At 45.5% G+C, this 22,372-nt stretch overlaps 1 protein-coding gene across 1 annotated transcript; it reads right to left on the reverse strand.

The window, feature by feature from the left end:
* Nucleotides 1-11,124: 11,124 nt before the first annotated feature.
* On the reverse strand, nt 11,125-20,409 carry FAM187B (family with sequence similarity 187 member B). Its single transcript, XM_058195050.1, has 2 exons — nt 19,571-20,409; nt 11,125-11,500 (listed from the first exon to the last, which is right to left on the reverse strand). Exons 1-2 carry the CDS (start codon nt 20,407-20,409, stop codon nt 11,146-11,148), a joined length of 1,194 nt encoding a protein of 397 aa, XP_058051033.1. The 3' UTR covers nt 11,125-11,145.
* Between the last annotated feature and the right edge of the window lie 1,963 nt (nt 20,410-22,372).

The raw sequence follows: 22,372 nt of genomic DNA on the forward strand, positions 1-22,372 counted from the left end.
AAAATGTTTTTTAAAAATAATAATAGGATCAAAATATCAAACTGCAGAAAATGTTTAAAAAAATCTCTTTTCACTGTCATTTTTAAGACGCGCAGTTCAGGGGAGAGTAGGTGGCAGTGGGTAGGCAAAGGAAATGAGAGCATTCTCAAAGAAAATTAGAGTAACTCAGATTATGCCTGTGCATGCATACATTGCAAAGTAACACATGTTCAGATACATACATTCCAGAGGTGGGTTTCAGCAGGTTCTGACCAGTTCGGGAGAACCGGTAGCGGAAATTCTGAGTAGTTCGGAGAACCAATAGTAAAATTTCTGACTGGCCCCTCTGCCATCTATTCTCTGCCTCCCAAGTCCCAGCTGATCGGGAAGGAATGGTGATTTTGCAGTAACCTTCCCCCAGAGTGAGGTGGGAATGGAGATTTTACAGTATCCTTCTCCTGGCGTGGGGAGGGAATGGGGATTTTGCAGTATCCTTCCCCAGCCATGCTCACCAAGCCACGCCCACCAAGCCACACCCACAGAACCGGTAGTAAAAAAATGTGAAACCCACCACTGGTACATTCCTATTCCTATTCCTTTTCGTGAACACTAATATATTTGAAGGTTATAGGAACATAAACTGAATAACTACTAAACCAACTTAACCTTTTGTTATTGCTATTGCAATGGGTGACAACATTTTAAATAGAAAGGGTTCCAAAAGCGTCCATCATGCTGACAACATTTCACTTTAAGTCATCTCCAAATGTCACTATTCCGGTTTTTCTGAAGCTGTTTCTTTTTCAGTCTTGCGGTTATTATTTTCTGAGCGGCTGGGAGCCTTTAACCTGCATTAAATATTGGCCTTTTGCTCTGGGTTTTAGAATAGAGGAGGAAAAAACAAAGATACACCCCTCTAAAGTTTACAAGTAAATTATAAATCCCATCCTTCTTCGTGTGAATGAGTAGTAAAATATTGGGGTAACTTCTCAGTGGGACAGAGCTGGGGTCTCCAACCTTGGCTACTTTAAGCCTGGAGGACTTCAACTCCCAGAATTCCCCAGCCAGCTTTGCTTTGCTGGCTGGGGAATTCTGGGAGTTGAAGTCCGCCAGGCTTAAAGTTGCCAAGGTTAGAGACCCCTGGGACAGAGTAGAATTCATCACTAGCAGCAGGTAATGTCTACAAATTAACAAGATCCTGTCACGTCAACTTTTTCTCCAAGTTATTAATGAAAAACTACAAGGCCTGGGAGGGGGGCAGGCACTGTTTTCATCATTGCCAATCTACAGTACAGGTGAGTCTTCGATTTATAACCACTCATTTAGTGACCGTTCAAAGTTACAGCATCTCTGAAAAAAGTGACTTATGATCCCCACCCTTACAACCGTTCACAATATCCCCCTGGTCACATGATCAAAATGTGGGAACTTGGCAATTGCATTGATAAGGGTTGCAACATCGTTGGCGTCACTGCGGTTGCTTCCCAACCAGCTTCCGACAAGCAAAATCAACGGAGGAAGAAACCGGATTCATTTAGTAACTGCGATATTCACTTAACCGCTGCAGTGCTTTGTTTAATAACCGGGCAAAAGAGGTCGTAAAATCAGGCGCGCCTCACTTAACAACGGTCTTGCTTAACAAGATTAATTCTGATCCCAATTGTAGTCATAAGTCGAGAGCTGCCTTTTTTTAATTAGTTGATTTCACGCGGATTCTCCCTTGCTAAATGAAGTAATGTCATCCTTAATTCAGGACTCTGTATCGTAACCTTTTCCTGAGGTAAACCATTTCTCTTGTCATATACTTTATACATGCTCACAAAGCTGAAATACACTTCGATATATTTCCTTTTAGTAAGCAAGCAAGTCTTCCTCCCAATCCACATCTAGACTTAGAAATATTAAATTCAAATATCGTGGGTTTAATTTACATGAATTTAAATATATTAAAATTAAATATATTTAAATAAACCCACTCAAAAGCCAGTTTGGCTTTTCCAGTGAAGGTGATGGACTACGAGAAAGGGAAACGGAGTCTTGCTTTAGGCACAAAAGCCAGCTGGGTGACTTTGAGCCAAAATTTCATTTTCAGCCATAGAAAGAAGGCAAGGGCAAACCACGTCTAAAAATCCAGGAGAAAGGTTTGCATGAATTCGACCGTGTAGTCACTGGGAGTCAAGTCTAATTGGAAGGCAATTTTTTTTTAAAAAAAAACGAAGAACGTCATCTTGTAGAAGATGAAGTTCTCAAATCTGCTTCTCAGAGTGGATTCCATATTCTTTCTTGCCTGATTTATGGACCATGTCAAATCCCTCACTTGAGTTTATGGGTTTTCTCCCAAACACTCATCAAAGACTGATAGGGTCAGGAGAAGATTCAGTGGAAAGTCCTAGGCCCCCATGAACAGAATCATCTTACCATGGTTTTTGAAACGAATCAATCATCTAACCAGATGGCAACCTCGCGCATTAAATCGCTACATCTGGAACCCAACGTAATCTAGCCACAGCAGTATTGAATAAATAAATACTCACCCCCGAATGAATCCCACGAAAAAGGGATCTTGTCTGCTTCTGGAATCCTTGCTTCTTCTCCAAGAAGTTATGTCCTTGAAAATGAAATGATTCTTCAGGCCCAGCTCAGTGTACCAGGATACGTCAGCTCCAACACTGAGACAGATCTACCCCCACCCCCGGGAGAAAGAGCCTCATCACACAATGGGCTCCTATGTATATGAAGAGCAGACGCAAGATGCCAGGATGAAGTGATGTGCAGATGTGGACGATGTCGTGACTGGGCTTACGTATGGATGGCAGGAGGGGAGTGATAGGGGATGAGGAGGGAAAGAGGGGGGGTGGAATTCCAGAAAGGAAGCAACCAGGGACTTAGGAATGAAGTTGTTTGAATGAGAGTTTTAAAGAGAAGAAGACGGATGGAACTCTGGAAGACATTATCAACAGGTAGACAGGCCCCAGCGCCATTTTGAATGGGTGTTAGCCTAGCCCAAAGCTGGGAGTCCTGTTTCACCTGCTGCAAGTTAGCCAATACAGGTAGTCTCACCCAGCGGTGGGTTTCACGTTTGGTTACCACCGGTTCGCGCGCGTATGCACCTTCTGGACGTGCGCTTTGTGGTTCGCCGTGTGTGTGTCAGTGGTGGGTTTCTACCAGTTCGCTCCGGTTTGAGTGAACCGGTAGTGGCAGCAGCAGGAGGCTCCGTCCACCCGCCTTGATGTCATCACGGACGCTCTGCGCAGAAGGTTCTGCGCATGTGCAGAAGTGCTGCACGCAAGTGAAGCAAGCAAGGACGCATGCACGCTCAGAGTTCCGAACCGGTAGCGAAGGTAAGTGGAACCCGCTAACTGGCCTGTGTGCCTTCCGCGCAAGCACCTGTGCGTGTGCCCAGCTTCAAAAACATGCCTAAGTAGGACGGCACAGGCCAGGGCAGGTGAGTGGGTGAGTGGACCCACTGGCGATCTTCGCTACCGGTTCACCCAAACCGGTACGAACCGGCTAAATAACACCTCTGGTCTCACCTTATGATCGCAAGGGAGCCCAAACTTTCTGCTGTTAAGTGAGATATTTGTTAAGTGAATTTTGCCCCATTTCCTTGCCACAGTTGTTAAGTGAATCTGGCTTCCCCCGTCGACTTTCCTTGTCAGAAGGTTGCAAAAGTTGATCGTATGGACCCCAGGACACTGCAACCACCATAAATACAAGCCAGTTGCCAAGCATCTGAAGTTTGATCTAGTGACCATGCAGATGCTACAATGCAGGGGTCTCCAACCTTGGTCGCTTTAAGACTTGTGGACTTCAACTCCCAGAATTCCTCAACCAGCTTTGCTAAAAAAAAAAAAATGGGCTAAAAATATTATCGATAAATGTCGGCAGATCCGTTAGCCTGGTGTGCCGAGCCTAGTCAGAATCTGAGCTGGAAAGATAGACTAAAAATCTCTTTATGTGCACAAGCAAAAAAGGCACCTTCCTTACTCATTTGAGGAGCCTGTTAGAAAGGTGGAGAATCACTTTATATATAATTCAAACATGTTGAGTTTGGAGTGAGTTCTTTCATTGGTTAATATCATTTGACACATCTCTGATAAAGCACGCGGGCTCAGAGGTTGCAGCATGTAACATGTAAGGTAAAGGTAAATATTCCCCTTGCACATATGTGCTAGTCATTCCTGACTCTACGGGGCGGTGCTCATCTCTGTTTCAAAGCTGAAGAGCCAGCGCTGTCCGAAGAGGTCTCTGTAGTCATGTGGCCGGCATGACTAAACGCCAAAAGCTCACAGAACGCTGTTCCCTTCCCACCAAAGGTGGTCCCTATTTTTCTACTTGCATTTTTTACGTACTTTCGAACCGCTAGGTTGGCAGAAGCTGGGGCAAGTCACGGGAGCTCACCCCATTACGCGGCACTAGGGATTCGAACCGCTGAACTGCCGACCTTTCCGATCGAGAAGCTCAGCGTCTTAGTCACTGAGCCACCGGGTCCCACCGATGTAACAAGTACCATCTCACAATTCCTTAGTATGCTCATCAACATGTTCAGGAGGTGTGTTTGCCACATGATAATGAGGGATAATTGAGTTTGCAAGTAACTAAAAGTTAAAGTCAATCCTTTACACCCTTGAACAGTTCTCTTATCTGCCTATGGATAGCTTTCTTTGTTCCTTCAAGAATTAGAAACATCAATCAAAGAAACTCCTAGTTACTGAAAACATTAATCAACCCCCCCCCTTTGCTGCTGCTATCAGTAGCATTGGGGGGAAAACCGCATCTGCCTAGCAATTTCACAGCTAATACAAATATGGCTAATAAATCATAAAATTATTTATTTATTTATTTATTTAATTGGATTTTTATACCGCCCTTCTCCCGAAGGACTCAGGGCGGTTCACAGCCAGGTAAAATAGAAAAAGAATAAATACAAGATAAAAATCATATTTAAAAAACTTATTAAATTGGCCCAAATTAAAATCATTAAAACAATAAAACCCCAATTTAAAAACTAAAATCCTATGCCAGTCCTGCGCAAATAAATAGATATGTCTTAAGCTCGCGGCGAAAGGTTCGAAGGTCAAAAAGTTGGCGGAGTCCTGGGGGAAGTTCATTCCAGAGGGTGGGAGCCCCCACAGAGAAGGCCCTTCCCCTGGGGGTCGCCAGCCGACATTGCCTGGTGGACGGCACCCTAAGGAGTCCCTCTTTGTGAGAACACACGGGTCGGTGGGAGGCAGTCGGTGGCAGTAGGTGGTCCCGTAAATAGCCCGGCCCTATGCCATGGAGTGCTTTAAAGGTAGTAACCAGCACCTTGAAGGGCATCCGAAAGATCACAGGTAGCCAGTGCAGCCTGCGCAGGAGTGGTGTCACATGGGAGCCACAAGCGGCTCCCTCTATCACCCGCGCAGCTGCATTCTGGACCAACTGGAGCCTCCGGGTGCTCTTCAAGGGGAGCCCCATGTAGAGAGCATTGCAGTAGTCCAAGCGAGAGGTAATGAGAGCATGAGTGACCGTGCATAGGGCATCCCGGTCAAGGAAGGGGCGAATCAGGCGGACCTGATAAAAAGCTCTCCTGGGGACGGTTGTCAGGTGATCTTCAAAAGACAGCTGCCCATCCAGGAGAACGCCCAAGTTGCGCACCCTTTCCATCGGGACCAGTGATTCGCCCCCAACAGTCAGCCGCAGCTGCAGCTGACTGTACCGGGGTGCCGGCATCCACAGCCACTCCGTCTTGGAGGGATTGAGCTTGAGCTTGTTTCTCCCCATCCAGACCCGTACGGCTTCCAGACACCGGGACAGTACTTCGATAGCTTCGTTGGGGTGGCCTGGGGTGGAAAAGTACAGCTGCATATCATCAGCGTACAGTTGGTATCTCACCCCAAAACCACTGATGATCTCACCCAGCGGCTTCATATAGATGTTGAACAGGAGAGGCGAGAGAATCGACCCCTGAGGCACCCCACAAGTGAGGCGCCTCGGGGTCGATCTCTGCCCCCCTGCGATATTGCTAGCGATCTCCATGCTAGCAATACCGTCTTCTGAAGCAGGGGTCTCCAACCTTGGCCACTTTAAGACGAGTTGTCCTTTTTGCTTGAGTTGCTCTTGCCTTCTGGCAGCTCTTCTAATGCGTGCATTAGGAACAGGCTCCTCCTGTTCCTCTGCCTCACTACTATCAGTCTCTGGAGGCTCTGGAGTCGCTCCTCACTTCCCAATGGCCCTGGCCTTACCTCAGCCTCATCGCTATCCGACTCCATTGCCAGCTCCACAGGCTGCTGGCGGACCACAACACTAGAAGATACTAGTGTCAGATGCAGGTAGCTTTCAGGGACAAAAAGTGTTTTATCACCTTTACTCTGCCTCGGCCTCCCCCCCTCCCCACAAACTCTAACAACATGACAGATGTCATGTTTTTTTTAAGCAATACATTTGTGATTCCAACAGGCCTCATTGTCCTGGTTATGTTATGAGTAGCTTTCCCAAAGGTTGGCAAGAGAAGGATGGTGGGAGCTGTAGTTTGACACATCTGAAAGGTCCAGGCGGAGGAAGGTTGCTTGTGAACAGGTGCCATGACCCCCCCCAAAGCAAAGCAATTCTGCAGATGTGGCTTAGTTGCATGATGGCAACCCTCCAACCGGGCTTTGTAGCACATGCCAAGCCCATGTTGACTAGCTTGGTCATTTCTGTCCCCCAGACTGAGCTCCCACTAAACATGATCTACGAGCCCTATTGAGCAGACCGGATATGTTTTTTTGGATAAATCTCGGCTCGGTTTAAGTCAACCATACGAAGAGTCTGGTGCTATTGTGGGAGTGAAACTGATAAGGCCTGGAGCAAAGCTGTGTCTCTTCACTCAGGCTTGCCAATTCGCAATTAGGGACATTAAAATAAAAGTTGGCAGGTCCAAGTGCCTGATTTGTCCCCGGGAAGACGGGCAAAGGAATTGTTTCCTCAGGGATAAGATGAAGTGTCCTTGCACCCTGACCGTTCCTGGCACAGAGAGAGAGAGAGAGAGAGAGAGAGAGTGGTGTCAGTCACCCACTGCGCATCCTGGGAGTTGTAGACAAAGAGGCAGTTGTGATCGGCCATGAGTCAATTGACGGCAACCGGGTGCACAGGGTGGGCGATTCAGTGATTCATTGTAAAGACAAAGGCTGCAGGGAACGTTCACTCTTGGCTGCTAAGGCCTTACACTTCGGAGCAGAGAAAGAGTTTATTGTCCTCGTCGGAATATAAATATTTCTATAGGTTGGGAGGGTGGCATTGAAGAGTTCATTGGCCCTTGGGCATTTTATTGTGAATTATCACATCCTCCAGCTGCCCAAACCTTTACCTCTAACCTGTATTTGTAAACATGGGGTAGCCATAGAAACGGGGGGCGCACTGCCCCAAGTCGAGTCTTCTTAACCAGGGGTCTTCTTGAACCTTTCGGACCTCAGGGACCACTAAATTCATAATTTTAAATCCCACGGACCACTAATATGAACTGCCTAATGATCAGCTGGGTGGGTGTGGCTATGTGGTCATGTGACTGGGCGGGCGTGGTCAACGTGATGTCACTCATGTCAAGGGGTGCCTTGCCGGCCTCTACTCGGCCCTCCCCTCCCAGCCACTCCTCCCCTCCCCATCCAAGCTCCTTAGGGCCCCAGCAGGAAGCATCCACCACAAGAAACAGTTGGCAAAACGACTCAGTTCAAATTGGATCTGACCGAGGAGGCGGCTCAGCAGAAGCACCTCACTGAGGACTACAAGCATAGGCTTTACAAACAGAAGGAAGACCTGCGGGAGTGCAAGGCCAGGTACCGGCGCCTGGAGGCTCAGCAGACTGAAATGGTCAGCCAGTTCCAGGCCATGATGCAGTCCCACTGGAATAAGGCCCTCCGATTCTTTGCCACCAGCAGCACTTCCCTCCAGCTTTCTCCCAAAGCCCCACACAGGAGGCTGAAGCAGACCCCAAGTCAGAATTTCTTGCCCCCCTCTGACCCACACAAAAAGACCCCGAAGGGGGAGACTCTCTACAGCAACACAAACGTTCATTGCACGTATCCAGCCCAAGGGGCGTAGTTTGAGGACCCCTAATTTAGTGCAATATAAAAAATGCAAATAATTTTTCTGTGGACCACCAAAATTTTCTCGCGGTCCATGGACCACCAGTTGGTGACCGCTGTTCTTAACCACGATTAGCAGAAATGAAATGCAATCGTATGCATCTACGCAATACTTTGTCATAAACTATGCTGGCTGGATTCATACAATACTCTAAATAAAGACCAAGGAACTTGTGTTATATCTTCATGCAATATGTGAATTCAGTGAAAGCCTAGGATGAAGAAAGCCAGTATTTCCTTGGAGAAACGTGGGTCTCCTGGGGAGCAGGAGCTGAAATGTTGGGTTATTTGATGCCTTTGGATGGATAGGTAGCACTTCGCTTTGAGCTATTTTGCTAAACTACATCAAACATACAAATATTCTCAAGAGCCGTAGTGGCACAGTGGTTCGAATGCAGTAATGCAGGCTAATCCTGCCCACAGCCAGGAGTTTGATTCTGACCGGCTCAATATTGACTCAGGCTTCCATCCTTCCGAGGTCGGTAAAATGAGGACCCAGATTGTTGGGAGGGCAAGAGGCTGACTCTGTAAAACCGCTTAAAGAGGGCTGTAAAACAATATGGAGCGATATATAAATGCTATTGCTATTCTAAAGATACTATTCAAAAGAGGGAAACCATAGGGGGGGAAATGTAACAGGACGTTACTTAAAATATTTCCTCCTGGTCAAATGTTTTTGACTTTAAATTTTTTAAAATTTGTATTCTTTGAGAAAATTTATATGGCTGCCCAACTCAGTCTTGGTGACTTCCAGGCAGTTTACAGAAGCAAAATACTGAAAGTAGCTGAATGAAACCATAACGGGTTCACTAAAAAACACAGACTTCAGAGGATAATTAGAACTGCAGAAAAAATAATTGCTACCAACCTGCCTTTCATTGAGGACCTGTATACTGCACGAATCAAGAAGAGGGCCGTGAAAATATTTACAGATCCCTCGCATCCTGGACATAAACTGTTTCAACTCCTACCCTCAAAACGATGTTATAGAGCACTGCACACCAGAACAACTAGACACAGGAACAGTTTTTTCCCGAAGGCCATCACTCTGCTAAACAAATAATTCCCTCAACACTGTCAAACTATTTACTGAATCTGCACTACTATTAATCTTCTCATAGTTCCCATCACCAATCTCTTTCCACTTATGTCTGTATGACTATAACTTGTTGCTGGCAATCCTTATGATTTATATTGATATATTGACCATCAATTGTGTTGTAAATGTTGTACCTTTGATGAAGGTTTTTTTTTTCTTTTTTCTTTTCTTTTATATACACTGAGAGCATATGCACCAAGACAAATTCCTTGTGTGTCCAATCACACTTGGCCAATAAAAATTCTATTCTATTCTATTCTATTCTATTCTATTCTATTCTATTCTATTCTATTCTATTCTATTCTATTCTATTCTATTCTATTCTATTCTATTCTAAGCCAGGGGTCTCCAACCGTGGCAACTTTAAGACTTGTGGATTTCAACTCCTATTCTATTCTATTCTATTCTATTCTATTCAGCCAGCAAAGCTGGCTGAGGAACTCTGGGAGTTGAAGTCCACAAGTCTTAAAGTTGCCAAGGTTGGAGACCCCTGCACTAAGCTAATCCAAGCAAGCCATTTGCCAGCTTCAGCTGGTAAGCCCATCTTCTTGACATGTACAAAACGGGTACAAATAAAAAAAGCATCTTTAAAAAAAATCAGGATTGCATTATTTTTCCAAATGGGACACAAACAATCGAAGTGGCTCAGCTGGAAACCAGTTTTCAGGATTATCTGAAGATATAATGGCCATTAATAAGGGAGTGGTGGATATAAAAACAGTCTTCATCTTCATATATATATATATATATATATATATTTTGCATTGCAACCCAAAATACAGAGTGCATCTTATGCCACAGTGACCCCTAGTGTTCCATTGGTGCACTGTAGCCAGCAGCCATTGCCCAATTTGGAACTGAACCAGGGTTTTCTTGGGTGGGAAGGTTCTTAAGGAACCCTGATCTATATTCTGGAAGAGAAAGAGGGCCCAATCCAGCCCAGCAATCCTGATCTATCTATTATAGATCGATCTGCAGCTCGTTGCTGTAGAAGGTTCACCGTAAATATCCCTGAGGACAGGGATGTCCAGCTTGATTTCATTGAGGGCTGCATCAGAATTGTGTTTGACATCGGTGTGGTGTGGGGTGGGGTGGGTAGGTATGGCCAGCTTGACATCAGTCATGTCAGGGGTGCTGGTGGCAGCCCGAGCACTCTGCCAGCGAAAACAAGTTCCCGCGCTCTATTTTCGGCCGCAACGGCCTCCTGCGACCCTCTGCCAGCGAAAACGGAACTCGGGAGGATCGCCTGCGGCCCTCATGAGCTCCGTTTCTGGCTGTGACAGCCTCTTGCAACCCTCTGCCGGTGAAAACGGAGCTCGGGAGGACCACCTGCGGCCCTCATGAGCTCCGTTTCTGGCTGTGACAGCCTCTTGCAACCCTCTGCCGGTGAAAATGGAGCTCGGGAGGGCCACGTGTGGCTCCCGCAAACTCCATTTTCGGCTGCAACGGCCTCATACAACCCTTTGCCAGTGAAAACGGAGCTCCATTTTCACTGGCAGAGTCAGCGTGTGCCGGTCCTTCACTGTTTCCAGGTTGGCCTCAACGGGCCAGATCTAAGCACTCCGTGGGCTGGATCCAGCCCTTACCTTAGGACAGGGGTCTGCAAACTTGGCTCTTTTAAGACTTGTGGACTTCAACTCCCAGAGTTCCTGGCTGAGGAACTCTGGGAGTTGAAGTCCACAAGTCTTAAAAGAGCCAAGTTTGCAGACCCCTGCCTTAGGAGGTCTTTAGGTGGGACACCAGGTGTTCCATGCAGGGTGATGGAAATTGTGACTTGCCCTCTCTGTGTGATGCTGCACATAGAAGCGCTGTAATTCAACCCTACCTTAACCCTGACCTTAACCCTTCCTTTTATGTAAAGCCCAGGCTGTACCTGAATGTATACTGTAGTCAGTCAATATCTTTATTAATCAGCAATCCACATTTTCTTTCTTCAGGTGTCCACCAAAGTTCACACACCATCTTCTAGACCACAGTAGTTTCTGGTTTCCTCCTGCAGGACTCGATTATGCTGAGAAACATCAGGAACACCAGGAATATGGAGAGGCCCACCACCAAGGCCTCAATGATGGAGTAAGTGTGAGTCAGCTGCCCTGGCATGCTCACCGCGCTAGGGGAGGTAACTAAAAACTTGCCCGCCAAATGTCCATTCACGAAACACTGGTAGAAAATGCTGTGTGAATCGTTCTGGAAGGAGAGGTGTAGGATCCCACCACCAGTGGCTTTGTCCAAGCTTTGGGAACTTCTGGAGACGTTGACGTCCTTCTGGAGAAGTTGAAGGTGTGTCAGCGTTGTGAGACCAACCTGCCAGTAGACAGGGCTGATGAAGGCAAGAGACAAGGTCATTCATACAAGGTGAGGAATCGGACATCAATCCCAAAAGGGAATGAATAAAAGCAAAGGATTGGAAGCCGACAGAGGTCACATTTTTTTTAATGCCCAGGTTCATCTACCAGGCTAAACCAGTGATGGCGAACCTTTTCGGCGCCGAGTGCTCAAACAAGAACGTGCAAGCATGTGCATGTGTGCACGCGCCAGAAACCCGAAAACCAGTTGGCCAGTGCACATGCCTATTTTTTGGCTGTTTTTGGACCGTTTTCGGCAGTGGTGGGTTTCAAAAATTTTTACTTTCGGTTCTGGGGTGTGGCTTGGTGAGTATGGCATGGCTTGGTGGGCATGGCAGGGGAAGGATACTGTAAAATCTCCATTCCCACCCCACTCCAGGGGAAGGATACTGCAAAATCCCCATTTCCTCCCAATCAGCTGGGACTCCGGAGGCAGAGAATTAGATGAGGCCGGGCCAGTCAGAATTTTTACTGTAAGTTCTGTGGGTGTGGCTTGGCGGGCATGGCAGAGGAAAAATACTGTAAAATCTCCATTCTCATCGCACTCCAGAGGAAGAATACTGTAAAATCTCCATTTCCTCCCGATCAGCTGGGTATCAGGAGGCAGAGAATAGATGGGAGCGGGGCCAGTCAGAACTTTTACTACCGGTTCTCTGAACTACTCAAAATTTCCGCTACCGGTTCTCCTGAACTGGTCAGAACCTGCTGAAACCCACCTCTGGTTTTCGGCCTGAAAATGGCCCGGAAAAGGCCCCGAAAACTGTCTGTTTTGTTGGCCATTTTTCGGGCCGTTTTTCAGGTTGTATTTTGGCGCTCCGGCGCCCACAGAGCCCAGCTGGCCGGAAAGCAGAAGAGCAGCTGATGATGGCGCAGTTGCCCAAAGCATGCCACCTCTGGCACGCTTGCTATAAGTTCGCCATCACCGGGCTAAGCCATAGTTTGTTGACCAAATTGCAACTGACAGGATTCATGCAAAACTATCGGTTCCCAAGCCATGATACTTTGGTTTATGTAGCACTCTTCCGTACCAGTCACCTAACCACACTGAAGTTGAATGCAATGCGTGAACCCAGCTTCACCTTAGGAGAGGCTTTCCGTGCAGCGTGTGAGACCAAGAGGAAATGCCTCTTCGTAGATGGTTCTGCTGCCTGCAGTTTTGAAGAGTTTTTATATTAAAATATTCTAAAAACGAATTATTCTGCCCAACCAGGCCAGATATCTTTTCAGCAGATAGTAATATTTAGGTATTATTATAAGGTATAAGATATAAAAGAGTAGACAGCCATTTCAGACAAATGGCTTGAGCAAAGGGTTGGTCTAGAACAGGGGTCTCCAACCTTGGCAACTTTAAGCCTGGCGGACTTCAGCTCCCAGAATTCACCAGCCAGCTTTGCTGGGAGTTGAAGTCCGCCAGGCTTAAAGTTGCCAAGGTTGGAGAGCCCTGGTCTAGAAGACCTTCAAGGTCCCTTCCAACCCTGTGACTCTGTTAGATTATTACAAAAAATACTGCAGTAAATGAAGGTTGCAGTTTCAATGAGATAAAAGGTGGTAAACCTTATATATTTGTACCACCTTGATTTGATATCAGAGACTACTGCTTGGGCCACCGGCCCCCTCTATATTTCACATCCTTGAACCATCTTACCTCTAGGTTACCTATTCAATGATATTTGCACAGCCAACCCAGCCAATGTGGTATGCAAACATTGGTCAATAGATTAGTTTGATATACCTTTTGCTTATTTATCATTCAACAAATTAAAAGAGGGTTACAGTAATATACCACTCTATAAAGTAAGACCACACCTAGAGTACTGCATCCAGTTTTGGTCACCATACTCCAAAAAAGATGTTGAGACTCTAGAAAGAGTGCAGAGAAGAGCAACCAAGATGATTAGCAGCCTGGAGGCTAAAAACATATGAAGAATGGTTGCAGGAACTGGGCATGGCTAGTCTAGTGAAGAGAAGGACCAGGGGACATATGATAGCAGTGTTCCAATATTTGAGGGGCTGCCACAGAGAGGATGGGATCAAGCACCTGAGGGCCAGACAAGGAACAATGGATTGTTCAAGATTGTTCAATGATCAAGGAGAGATTCAACCTGGAAATAAGGAGAAATTTTCTGACAGTGAAAACAAACAATCAATGGAACAGCTTTGCCTTCGGAAGTTGTGGGCGCTTCATTACTGGAAGCTTTCAAGAAGAGATTGTACAACCATCTGTCAAAATTGGTCTAGGGTCTCCTGTTTGGAGGTGGGGTTGGACTAGATGATCTACAAGGTCCCTTCCAACTCTGTTAATCTGTTAAAAAATAAATCCTGTTATAAAAAGGATTAGAAGAGGCAAGCAATCTTTTTTATGCAAATAGGGTCTTCATTTTTTTTCTTGCTAAGTCCTTCAAGAACTGTACAGATGGAGTAAAAGGGACTGATATTTTCCTTTCATTTATTTATTTATTTTTGCAGGTGTCCTGGTGGTGGTGGGGAAGGTGTTCACTGCTCTTAGGTATTTTAACAGATGCTTAGCACATTGATTTTTTTCTCACAAAAAGGAACAAAACCACATCGCTATAAATAACAATGTGCTTCAGGAGCTGGAAAAATTGTACAGTAACGGGCCTCACAATTCACAAATCACTCATTCTGGTTTAGAACAATGCATGAATCTTTTCCCCCCCCGCCAGTTTACAAATAGGCTGTCCTATCCTGCAGCATTTCTCTTTTCGAATAATGGCTAATTGCCTGTAGGATTGTCTATCTATCCATTTGTTGAGCCATCAATTCATCCTAGAACAATTGCAAGAACTGAGGTGACCTCCTGGACTCACAATGCTTGCTGGAAAAAGCAGGCGGCAGCCACGGCTATCCAGAGATATCCACAATTTGTACTGTGCACTGGTTGTGCCTTTTCCTGGTTACTCATGCCTTAAGTCACCTCTTACATAGAAGACTGCAATGTATACTACATGAGGCTGTCCTTCAAACACCTTGAAGAGTCTTTGAAAGCATCATCTGATAGTATTGGCGAGCCCATTTCTTGATCTTGGTTGTATTAACTGGGGCGTTTTCGCCTGCTCAATTATTTTATGTTATCTCTGTTGTTGTTTTTTTATTATGTTTTTCAACTTGTTAGCCCCCCCCACTTCAGATTAGCAGAGTTGGAAGGGACCTTGGAGGTCTTCTAGTCCAATCCCTTGCTCAAGCAAGAGACCCAACACCATCCCAGACAAGTGACTGTCCAGTCTTTTCTTAAAAGCCTCTAGTGATGGAGCACTCACAACTGCTGAAGGCAAGCCGTTGCACCAGGGGTGGAATTCAATTTTTTTTTACTACCAGTTCTGTGGGCGTGGCAGGGGAAAGATACTGCAAAATCTCCATTCCCTTCCCACTCCAGGGGAAGGATACTGCAAAATCCCCATTCCCTCCCCATTCCTGGGGGAAGGATATTGCAGAATCCCCATTCCCACCCCACTCTGGGATCAGCCAGAGGTGGCATTTGCCGGTTCTGTGAACTACTCAAAATTTCCGCTACCGGTTCTCCAGAACCTGTCAGAACCTGCTGAATAGCACAACTGCGTTGCACTGGTTAATTGTTCTCACTGTTAGGAAATTTCTCCTTAGTTCTAGGTTGCTTCTCTCTTTGATTAGTTTCCATCCATTGTTTCTTGTTTTGCCTTCTGCCTTTGGAGAATAAATTCCCCTTTTCTTTCTGGCGGCCCCTCAAATATTGGCGCTCTGGGGATCATGTTACCCCTAGTCCTTCTTTTCTCTAGACTAGCCAGACCCAATTCCTGTCATGCATATTAGATGGGAAGGCATATAAATAGATTAGATAATTAAGTTGGATCCAAGGGAAAAGGAGAGGAGAGGAGCTGAAAAGGCTCAAAGGACTGTTTAGAAATATTTAATAAGATGCTTAACAAAGTAAAGGTTTTTTTTTTTAAAAAAAAAATACAATAAAGGCAAAAGGAAATAACTCCCTTCTACTGAGCTCAAGACTTAGGACCGCCTAAATAAATCAATGTGGCTTTTTGACAACAAAGTGGAAATGGTTTCCTGCTGCTTTCTTCTGAGATGGTTTTTTTTTAATTTTCCAATTTTAATTTCTGACCTTCAGCCTTGGAATTCTTAGAGCATGCCTACAGCGCATGACAGTGCATGCGTGCCCTCACCCATAATACAATACGTGCATGACACCCACCTTGCGCCCCCTGCACAAACTTGCGTAACCCCCCCCATGCTCCGTTTTGGGCCTAGCAGGCCTCCCTGAAGCCTGGGACCAAAAACGGGCCACAGGGGGGCTCGCTGCATCCCCCACACCCTGTTTTGGGCTTAGCAGGCTTCCCTGAAGCCTCCTGAGAACAAAAACAGGGTGGGGGGGGCTGTACCGCACTTCCCCTTGCTCCCCCCATGCATGTGGCCCGCCCGCCCCACGCCCTTGCCGATGCACACGCACCTCCTGCATGCATCCCGTGCCCCGTGCATGTGCGGCAGAGACCCAAAAATCAGCTGGTCAGCGGGAGGCGCATGCGCGGTGGAGCTGAGCTGGGGTGACGGCTCGCATGCTCGCAAAGAGGGCTCCGCGTGCCATAGGTTCGCCATCATGGTCCTAGAGGTTGCAGCCAAGGATTAACCGAATCCTGCTTATGTACAGGTAATCCACAGCTTGTGACAAGTGGGCCCAAAATTTCTGTTGCAAATCAAGATCGTTATTAAGTACTAAGTTCACGCTTGATTTGATGACCTTTTTTTGCCGCAGCGTTGGTCATTAAGTGAATCACAATTGTTTAAGCAAATCTGGCTCCCGCCATTGATTTTGCTTGATGGAAGACAGGCGGAAAATGGCGCGACATAAAGACGCAGCGACGGTTGTAAATGCGTGCTGGTTTCCCAAGCACCCAAATTTTGATCACGCGATTGTGGGGAATGCTTGTTGACGGTTGTAAATGTGAGGACCAGTCGTAAGTCACATTTTCCAGCATCATCTTAACTTCAAACAGTAGTGGTGCGGTGGCCTAGAGGGGGAGCTCTCGCCTCACAATCAGGAGGCTGTGAGTTCGAACCTAGGTAGAGGCAGGTATTTTTCTCTCTCTGGGCACACTGAGAATATATCTGCTGAACAAAACTCCGCATTGGCAACAGGAAGGGCATCCGGCCATTAAAATACTCTGCTAGCTCCATTCAGTTGCCCAGACTCCATCCCGCAAGGGATTATGGGGTTGTTAAATGAAGATGATGATGATGATGATCTTAACTTCAAACAGTTGTGAAAAGAACGTCGTAAGTCGAGAACTACCTGTATTAAGCCCCGGACAAGGATAATCAGATGTTAGCACCTGGAGAATAATAATAGGTCAGATCGACTTACAGCTGAATTGCTTACTCTGCTAACAGTAGCTCAGTCCTGGAGCTCCTGCAGCTGTTTCTATTATGTGTGCTTCATTCAATTGCTCCTGGTTATTTTTTTTATTTTTATTTTTTTAATGAATCTTGCCGCCAATAGCAGAACTGGAACTCCACCTGGCATCCGAAGGTGAAAGGTTCATGTAACCGGTCAATGTTTAACTTGCTTTTTTTTCCTTTTTTCTTTTTACAATGTACAAGAGATACAAGCAAAAACTAAGAGAACTAAATCAACATTTCCTGTTTCTCCTGTTCCTGGTGTTAGGGCTGCTAGCGACAGACTAAGTGGAAGCGATTAAATTTGGATAAGGAGAACTGGTACCCTGAGTGCACTAATTCAACAAAGTTTGCTTCTGAAAATAAAACCCGCTATATAATTAAGTCTGGCAAACGTAATAGCTGTACTGCATTAAGATGTCTCTGGGTGATTGCAAAAAGCTAGCAGGAATTTGAACTCCTTAGGAGTAATAATAGAAACAATAGAATAGAATACCAGAGTTGCAAGGGACCTTGGAGGTCTTCTAGTCCAACCCCCTGCTTAGGCAGGAAACCCTACACCACTTCAGACAAATGGTTATCTGACATCTTCTTAAAAACTTCCAATGTTGGAGCATTCACAACTTCTGCAGGCAAATTGTTCCACTGATTAATTGCTCTAACTGTCAGGAAATTTATCCTTAGTTCTAAGTTGCTTCTCTCCTTGATTAGTTTCCACCCATTGCTTCTTGTTCTACCCTCAGGTGTTTTGGAGAATAGCTTGACTCCCTCTTCTTTGTGGCAGCTCCTGAGAGATTGGAACACTGCTATCATGTCTCCCCTGGTCCTTCTTTTCATTAGACTAGACATACCCAGTTCCTGCAACTGTTCTTCATATATTTTAGCCTCCAGTCCCCTAATCCTCTTTGTTGCTCTTTTCTGCACTCTTTCTAGAGTCTCAACATCTTTTTTACATCGTGGCGACCAAAACTGGATGAATATCAGGTGAATGTGGAGGAAGCAGCCTTGTGACTTAGAAATATCACACAATTTTTGAAACTTCCCCCTTTGAGCTAAAGATCCTTTCAGGTATGTTCACAGAGAAAAGGAGCAACAGCCAAGCATGTCCCAAAGGTGTTTTTTCAGGAGGCAATTGGACTTTTTCTTTTGAAGATGTTTCGCTTCTCATTCAAGAAGCTTCTTCAGCTCTGACAGGATAGTGGGCAATGGTTCGGTCAGAGCTGAAGAAGCTTCTTGGATGAGAAGCGAAACGTCTTCAAAAGAAAAACAAGGAAGTCCAGTTGCCTCCTGAAAAAATACCTTGGGGGCAACCATGACCTGGATGACTGAGATTCTCTACAGACCAACAGCCAAGCAGTTTTAAATGTGGGAACAAGGCAGAGAGGTTATACAATATATTTAAACCGCGGAGGCTCAGTGGTTAAGAGTGCAGTACTGCAGGCTACTTCTGCTGACTGCCGGCTGCCAGCAGTTCGAATCTCACCAGGTTCAAGGTTGTCTCAGCCTTCCATCCTCGTGAAGTCGGTAAAATGAGGACCCAGATTGTTGTGGGCAATAGGCTGACTCTGTAAACCACTTAGAGAGAGCTGTAAAAGCACTGTGAAGCAGTATATAAGTCTAAGTCAGGGGCGTCAAACTCGATTTCATGGAGGGTCGCATTCATTCAGGGTTGTGTTTGACCACGGGAGCTGGTGGGGAGGGGGTATGGCCAGGGTGGGCGTGGCCAGCTCAACGTCACTCATACCGGGGGTACCTGTGGCGGCCCAAGGCAGGGCTGGGGGGATCCTCCTGCAGCCCTCTGCCAGCGAAAACAGAGCTTGGAAGGGCTGCCCACCTCAGCTCCATTTTTGCTGGCAGAGGCACCGCAGGCCGGTCCTTTGCTATTTCCAGGGTGACCCCGCAGGCCAGATCTAAGCATCCCATGGGCTGGATCCGGCCCTCAGGCCTTGAGTTTGACACCCTGGTCTAAGTACTATTGCTATTAAGTTATGATTTGCTTTAACCATGGGCCAGGTCCCAGTGCAATGAGCCATCAACATGTCTGCAGACTACAAAGACTGAATTCGTACAGTACGCTAAGCTGAACCACAAAGCGCATTATTGCTTAGTAGACACGCTCTGGGACTACATTGTTTTGAATAAAAGACAGATTTAGCACATCATAAGCAAATCACAGGGACTGCGCTATAGGCAGTCTTTGACTGGCAACAGTTCATTTAAGGACCTGTTTAAAGTTACAATGGCATTTAAAAAAAAAAGTTGACTTATGAGTGTTTTTCAGACTTATGACCATTGCAGCATCCCCGGGATGTGATCAAAATTCAGACACCTGACTCGTCTTTATGCAATGTCCCGGGATCATTCGCGACCTTCTGACAAGTTGATGGGGAAGCCAGATTCACTGAACAGCTATGACCTTAACTTAGCAACTGCAATAATTCACTTAACAACGGTGGCAAGAAAGCTCATAAAACGGGCCAAAACTCACTGAACAAAGGAACAGGAATGTTGGGTTCAATTGTGGTCATACGTTTAGAACTACCTGTACACTAAGCCCACACCGAAGGGAATCTACTACCTTTTATGCGTATGCTAAACAGAAGTTGGAGGTGTGCCTGACGGAGGCAAGTAAAAAACTTTAGTACCTGTAGATGGAAGACGCTGGGCAGCGAAGGTGAGCGGTGGAATTTTGTTGGGGATGGTAGTTGGTAAAGACCAGGAATGGTACCCAGTGGGGCTCCTCTTGGCAAGCCAAGTATGATGTGTCACAGCGCACTTGACAGGTTTCTATTCTCAGCTCTGGCCCCCGTTCAGGCAACATCAAATACTTCTGCCTAGCCATCCCACAGGGCAATGGCGTCTCCTCCTCAGAGTCCATCGTAGTCAGCTGGGCGTAACAAAACCCCACTTGCTTCCGTTCCCCGGGATGGCCACAGCGATCGCAAGACTGCCAAGGGCTCCAGGCGGTGAACAGGGTGGCCTGGGCTCCATTGTCGAGCTGCACCGTAGCGTTGCCCAAGGTGGCCTCTCCCAGGCCTGCGTGTGAGACATAGAGACGCTCCGCATCCTGAAAGTCAACCTCATAATAGCCAAGGGTGGCGTCTCCTGCACGACAGGTGTACAACCCAGAATCTTCTAGACTGGGACTCGGGATATACAGGTTGCCGGCAATCAGTCTGGATTTGAAACGTAGTCTCTGCAACTTGTCATAGCTAATCAAGGGCCAAGAAATCTTGCCTGAGCGTAAGAAAGTCAGTGGTTGCTCATGGGTCCAAAATGGGTCAAGGTATTGCCAAGTGATGTACTCTCGGGATGAAGAGCGCGGACAACGTAGGATCACAGGGTTATTGGAGATAAATGCTAACACGCAAGGCTGGCCAGGGAGACATGGCTGGCCCAGCGAGTGGCCTTCATAATGGTTACCTTCAGCGATGGTTAAGAACAGACCCAGAAACAAAGCCAACAAGGGTGCCCAACAGGACATGGCAAGCTGGGTACTGACCTATTAAGAAAACCCAGGGAAGGAAAAAATCCAGCTGTGACACTACTCCTGATGTCATAATAGGCAGAACAATGCTGCTGTTAAAACTGACCTTGCTCTGGAAGACTGGATACCTACCCAGATACAGTATTGATTTAGCATATCTTATCATATCTATCTATCTATCTATCTATCTATCTATCTATCTATCTATCTATCTATCTATCTATCTATCTATCTATCTATCTATCTATCTATCTATCTATCTATCTATCTATCATCTATGTAACCATCCATCTATCAATTCATTATCTACCTATAATCTGTCTATCTGTCTGTCTGTCTGTCTGTCTCTCTATCTATCATCTATATCATCTCTCTCTCTCTCACTCACTGGTGGGTTTCAGATTTTTTTACTACCAGTTCTGTGAGTGTGGCTTGGTGGGCGTGGCATTGCTTGGTGGGCGTGGCAGAGGAAGATTACTGCAAAAATTTCCTCCCAATCAGCTGGGACTCGGGAGGCAGAGACTAGATGGGGGAGGGGCCAGTCAGAATTTTTACTACCGGTTCTCCGAACTATTCAAAATTTCCTCTACCGGTTCTCCAGAACTGGTCAGAACCTGCTGAAACCCACCTCTGATATGCATGCATGCATGTATATGTACGTATGTATGTATGTATGTATATGTATATAATATATATATATATATATATTAAAATCAAGTGGCAATTTTATTTCTTTTTCAATATTTTGCTATACAATATATCTCCCGATAGGCCAGTTAACAAGGCCCCTTTATATTATTATTTTAAAAACCCGATTGCGTATCAAAGACATGTTTATTAAACCACTTTTTTTAGAAAAAATCAACCAGTAGAAAAGGATATATTTAAAAAAAAACAGGTAATAGGAAACATAACAGTAATAACAATGAATAAATAACCAGCAGAAATGTTTTCAGCTTTTCCACGATTTATATTCCAGCCTCTGTTAAAAGTTATCAGTAACATACAGTAGTGGCCAAAATTGTGGAAACCTTTTGGGAAAAGTGTATTTTCTAAAACTGGCTAATAACACCACTTTTTTTTTTGGAGTAGTGCCATAAAATTATCTATCAATGGAAAGATAATTTAAGCAAGAATGTAGTGCAATAATGTTTATGAAGGATTTGCTATTAGAATAGCAGTTATAGTAAGGGGCGTGCATAAGAGTACCAGCGTGCCTACCGTTCCTGTCCTAACGTTCCCTTTGGTTGTATTCAATTTGTGTGGTTATTTCATGCTTATACTTATATAGATTGTTGTGTTTGACAAAATAAATAAATAAATAAAAATAAATAAAGTATAAAGAAGAAAACTGAAACAGAAAAAACGAGATACACAAAAAGTATAACAATAGAAAAAATGAGATATACAAAAATTATCCCCATGTCAGTTAATACTTAGTTGGGTAACCTTTAGCAAGAATGACACCCTTACAACATCTTCCCATGGAGTGAAGCAAGTCTTTGAGTTCTGCAGCTGTTATAATGTGAAACCAAGATTGAATGATGGCTTCTATTCACTGGGTTTTATTGCTGGGTCGCTTCTGACTAACAAGTTTCTTCAATCGGCTCCATTGATTTTCAATTGGGTTAAAATCTGGGCTATTCCCAGGCCATTCCAGCAGTGGGAATAGGATTATCTTGAAACTCCAAAAAGAAAAAAAAGTGGTGTTATTAGCCATCAAACCTCAAAAATACACTTTCCCCAAAAGGTTCCCACAATTTTAGCCACTACTGTAGACGCCCGGACCAACAGGTTTTTTTTTTTTAAATTTAAATCAAAGTTCGTAAACTTTCACCTTTCCTGGTACTTGAAAGTTGTGTTTTTTCCTCCCTCTCGGGCAGTACCTGGGCGAGTTCACTTTTCCTTGGGAAGGGGAGCAAGAGAGAGAGAGAGAGAGAGAGGCACTTCGCAAAGTTTC

This window comes from Ahaetulla prasina, chromosome 10 (genome assembly GCF_028640845.1).
Source record: "Ahaetulla prasina isolate Xishuangbanna chromosome 10, ASM2864084v1, whole genome shotgun sequence".
Classification (NCBI taxonomy): domain Eukaryota; kingdom Metazoa; phylum Chordata; class Lepidosauria; order Squamata; family Colubridae; genus Ahaetulla; species Ahaetulla prasina.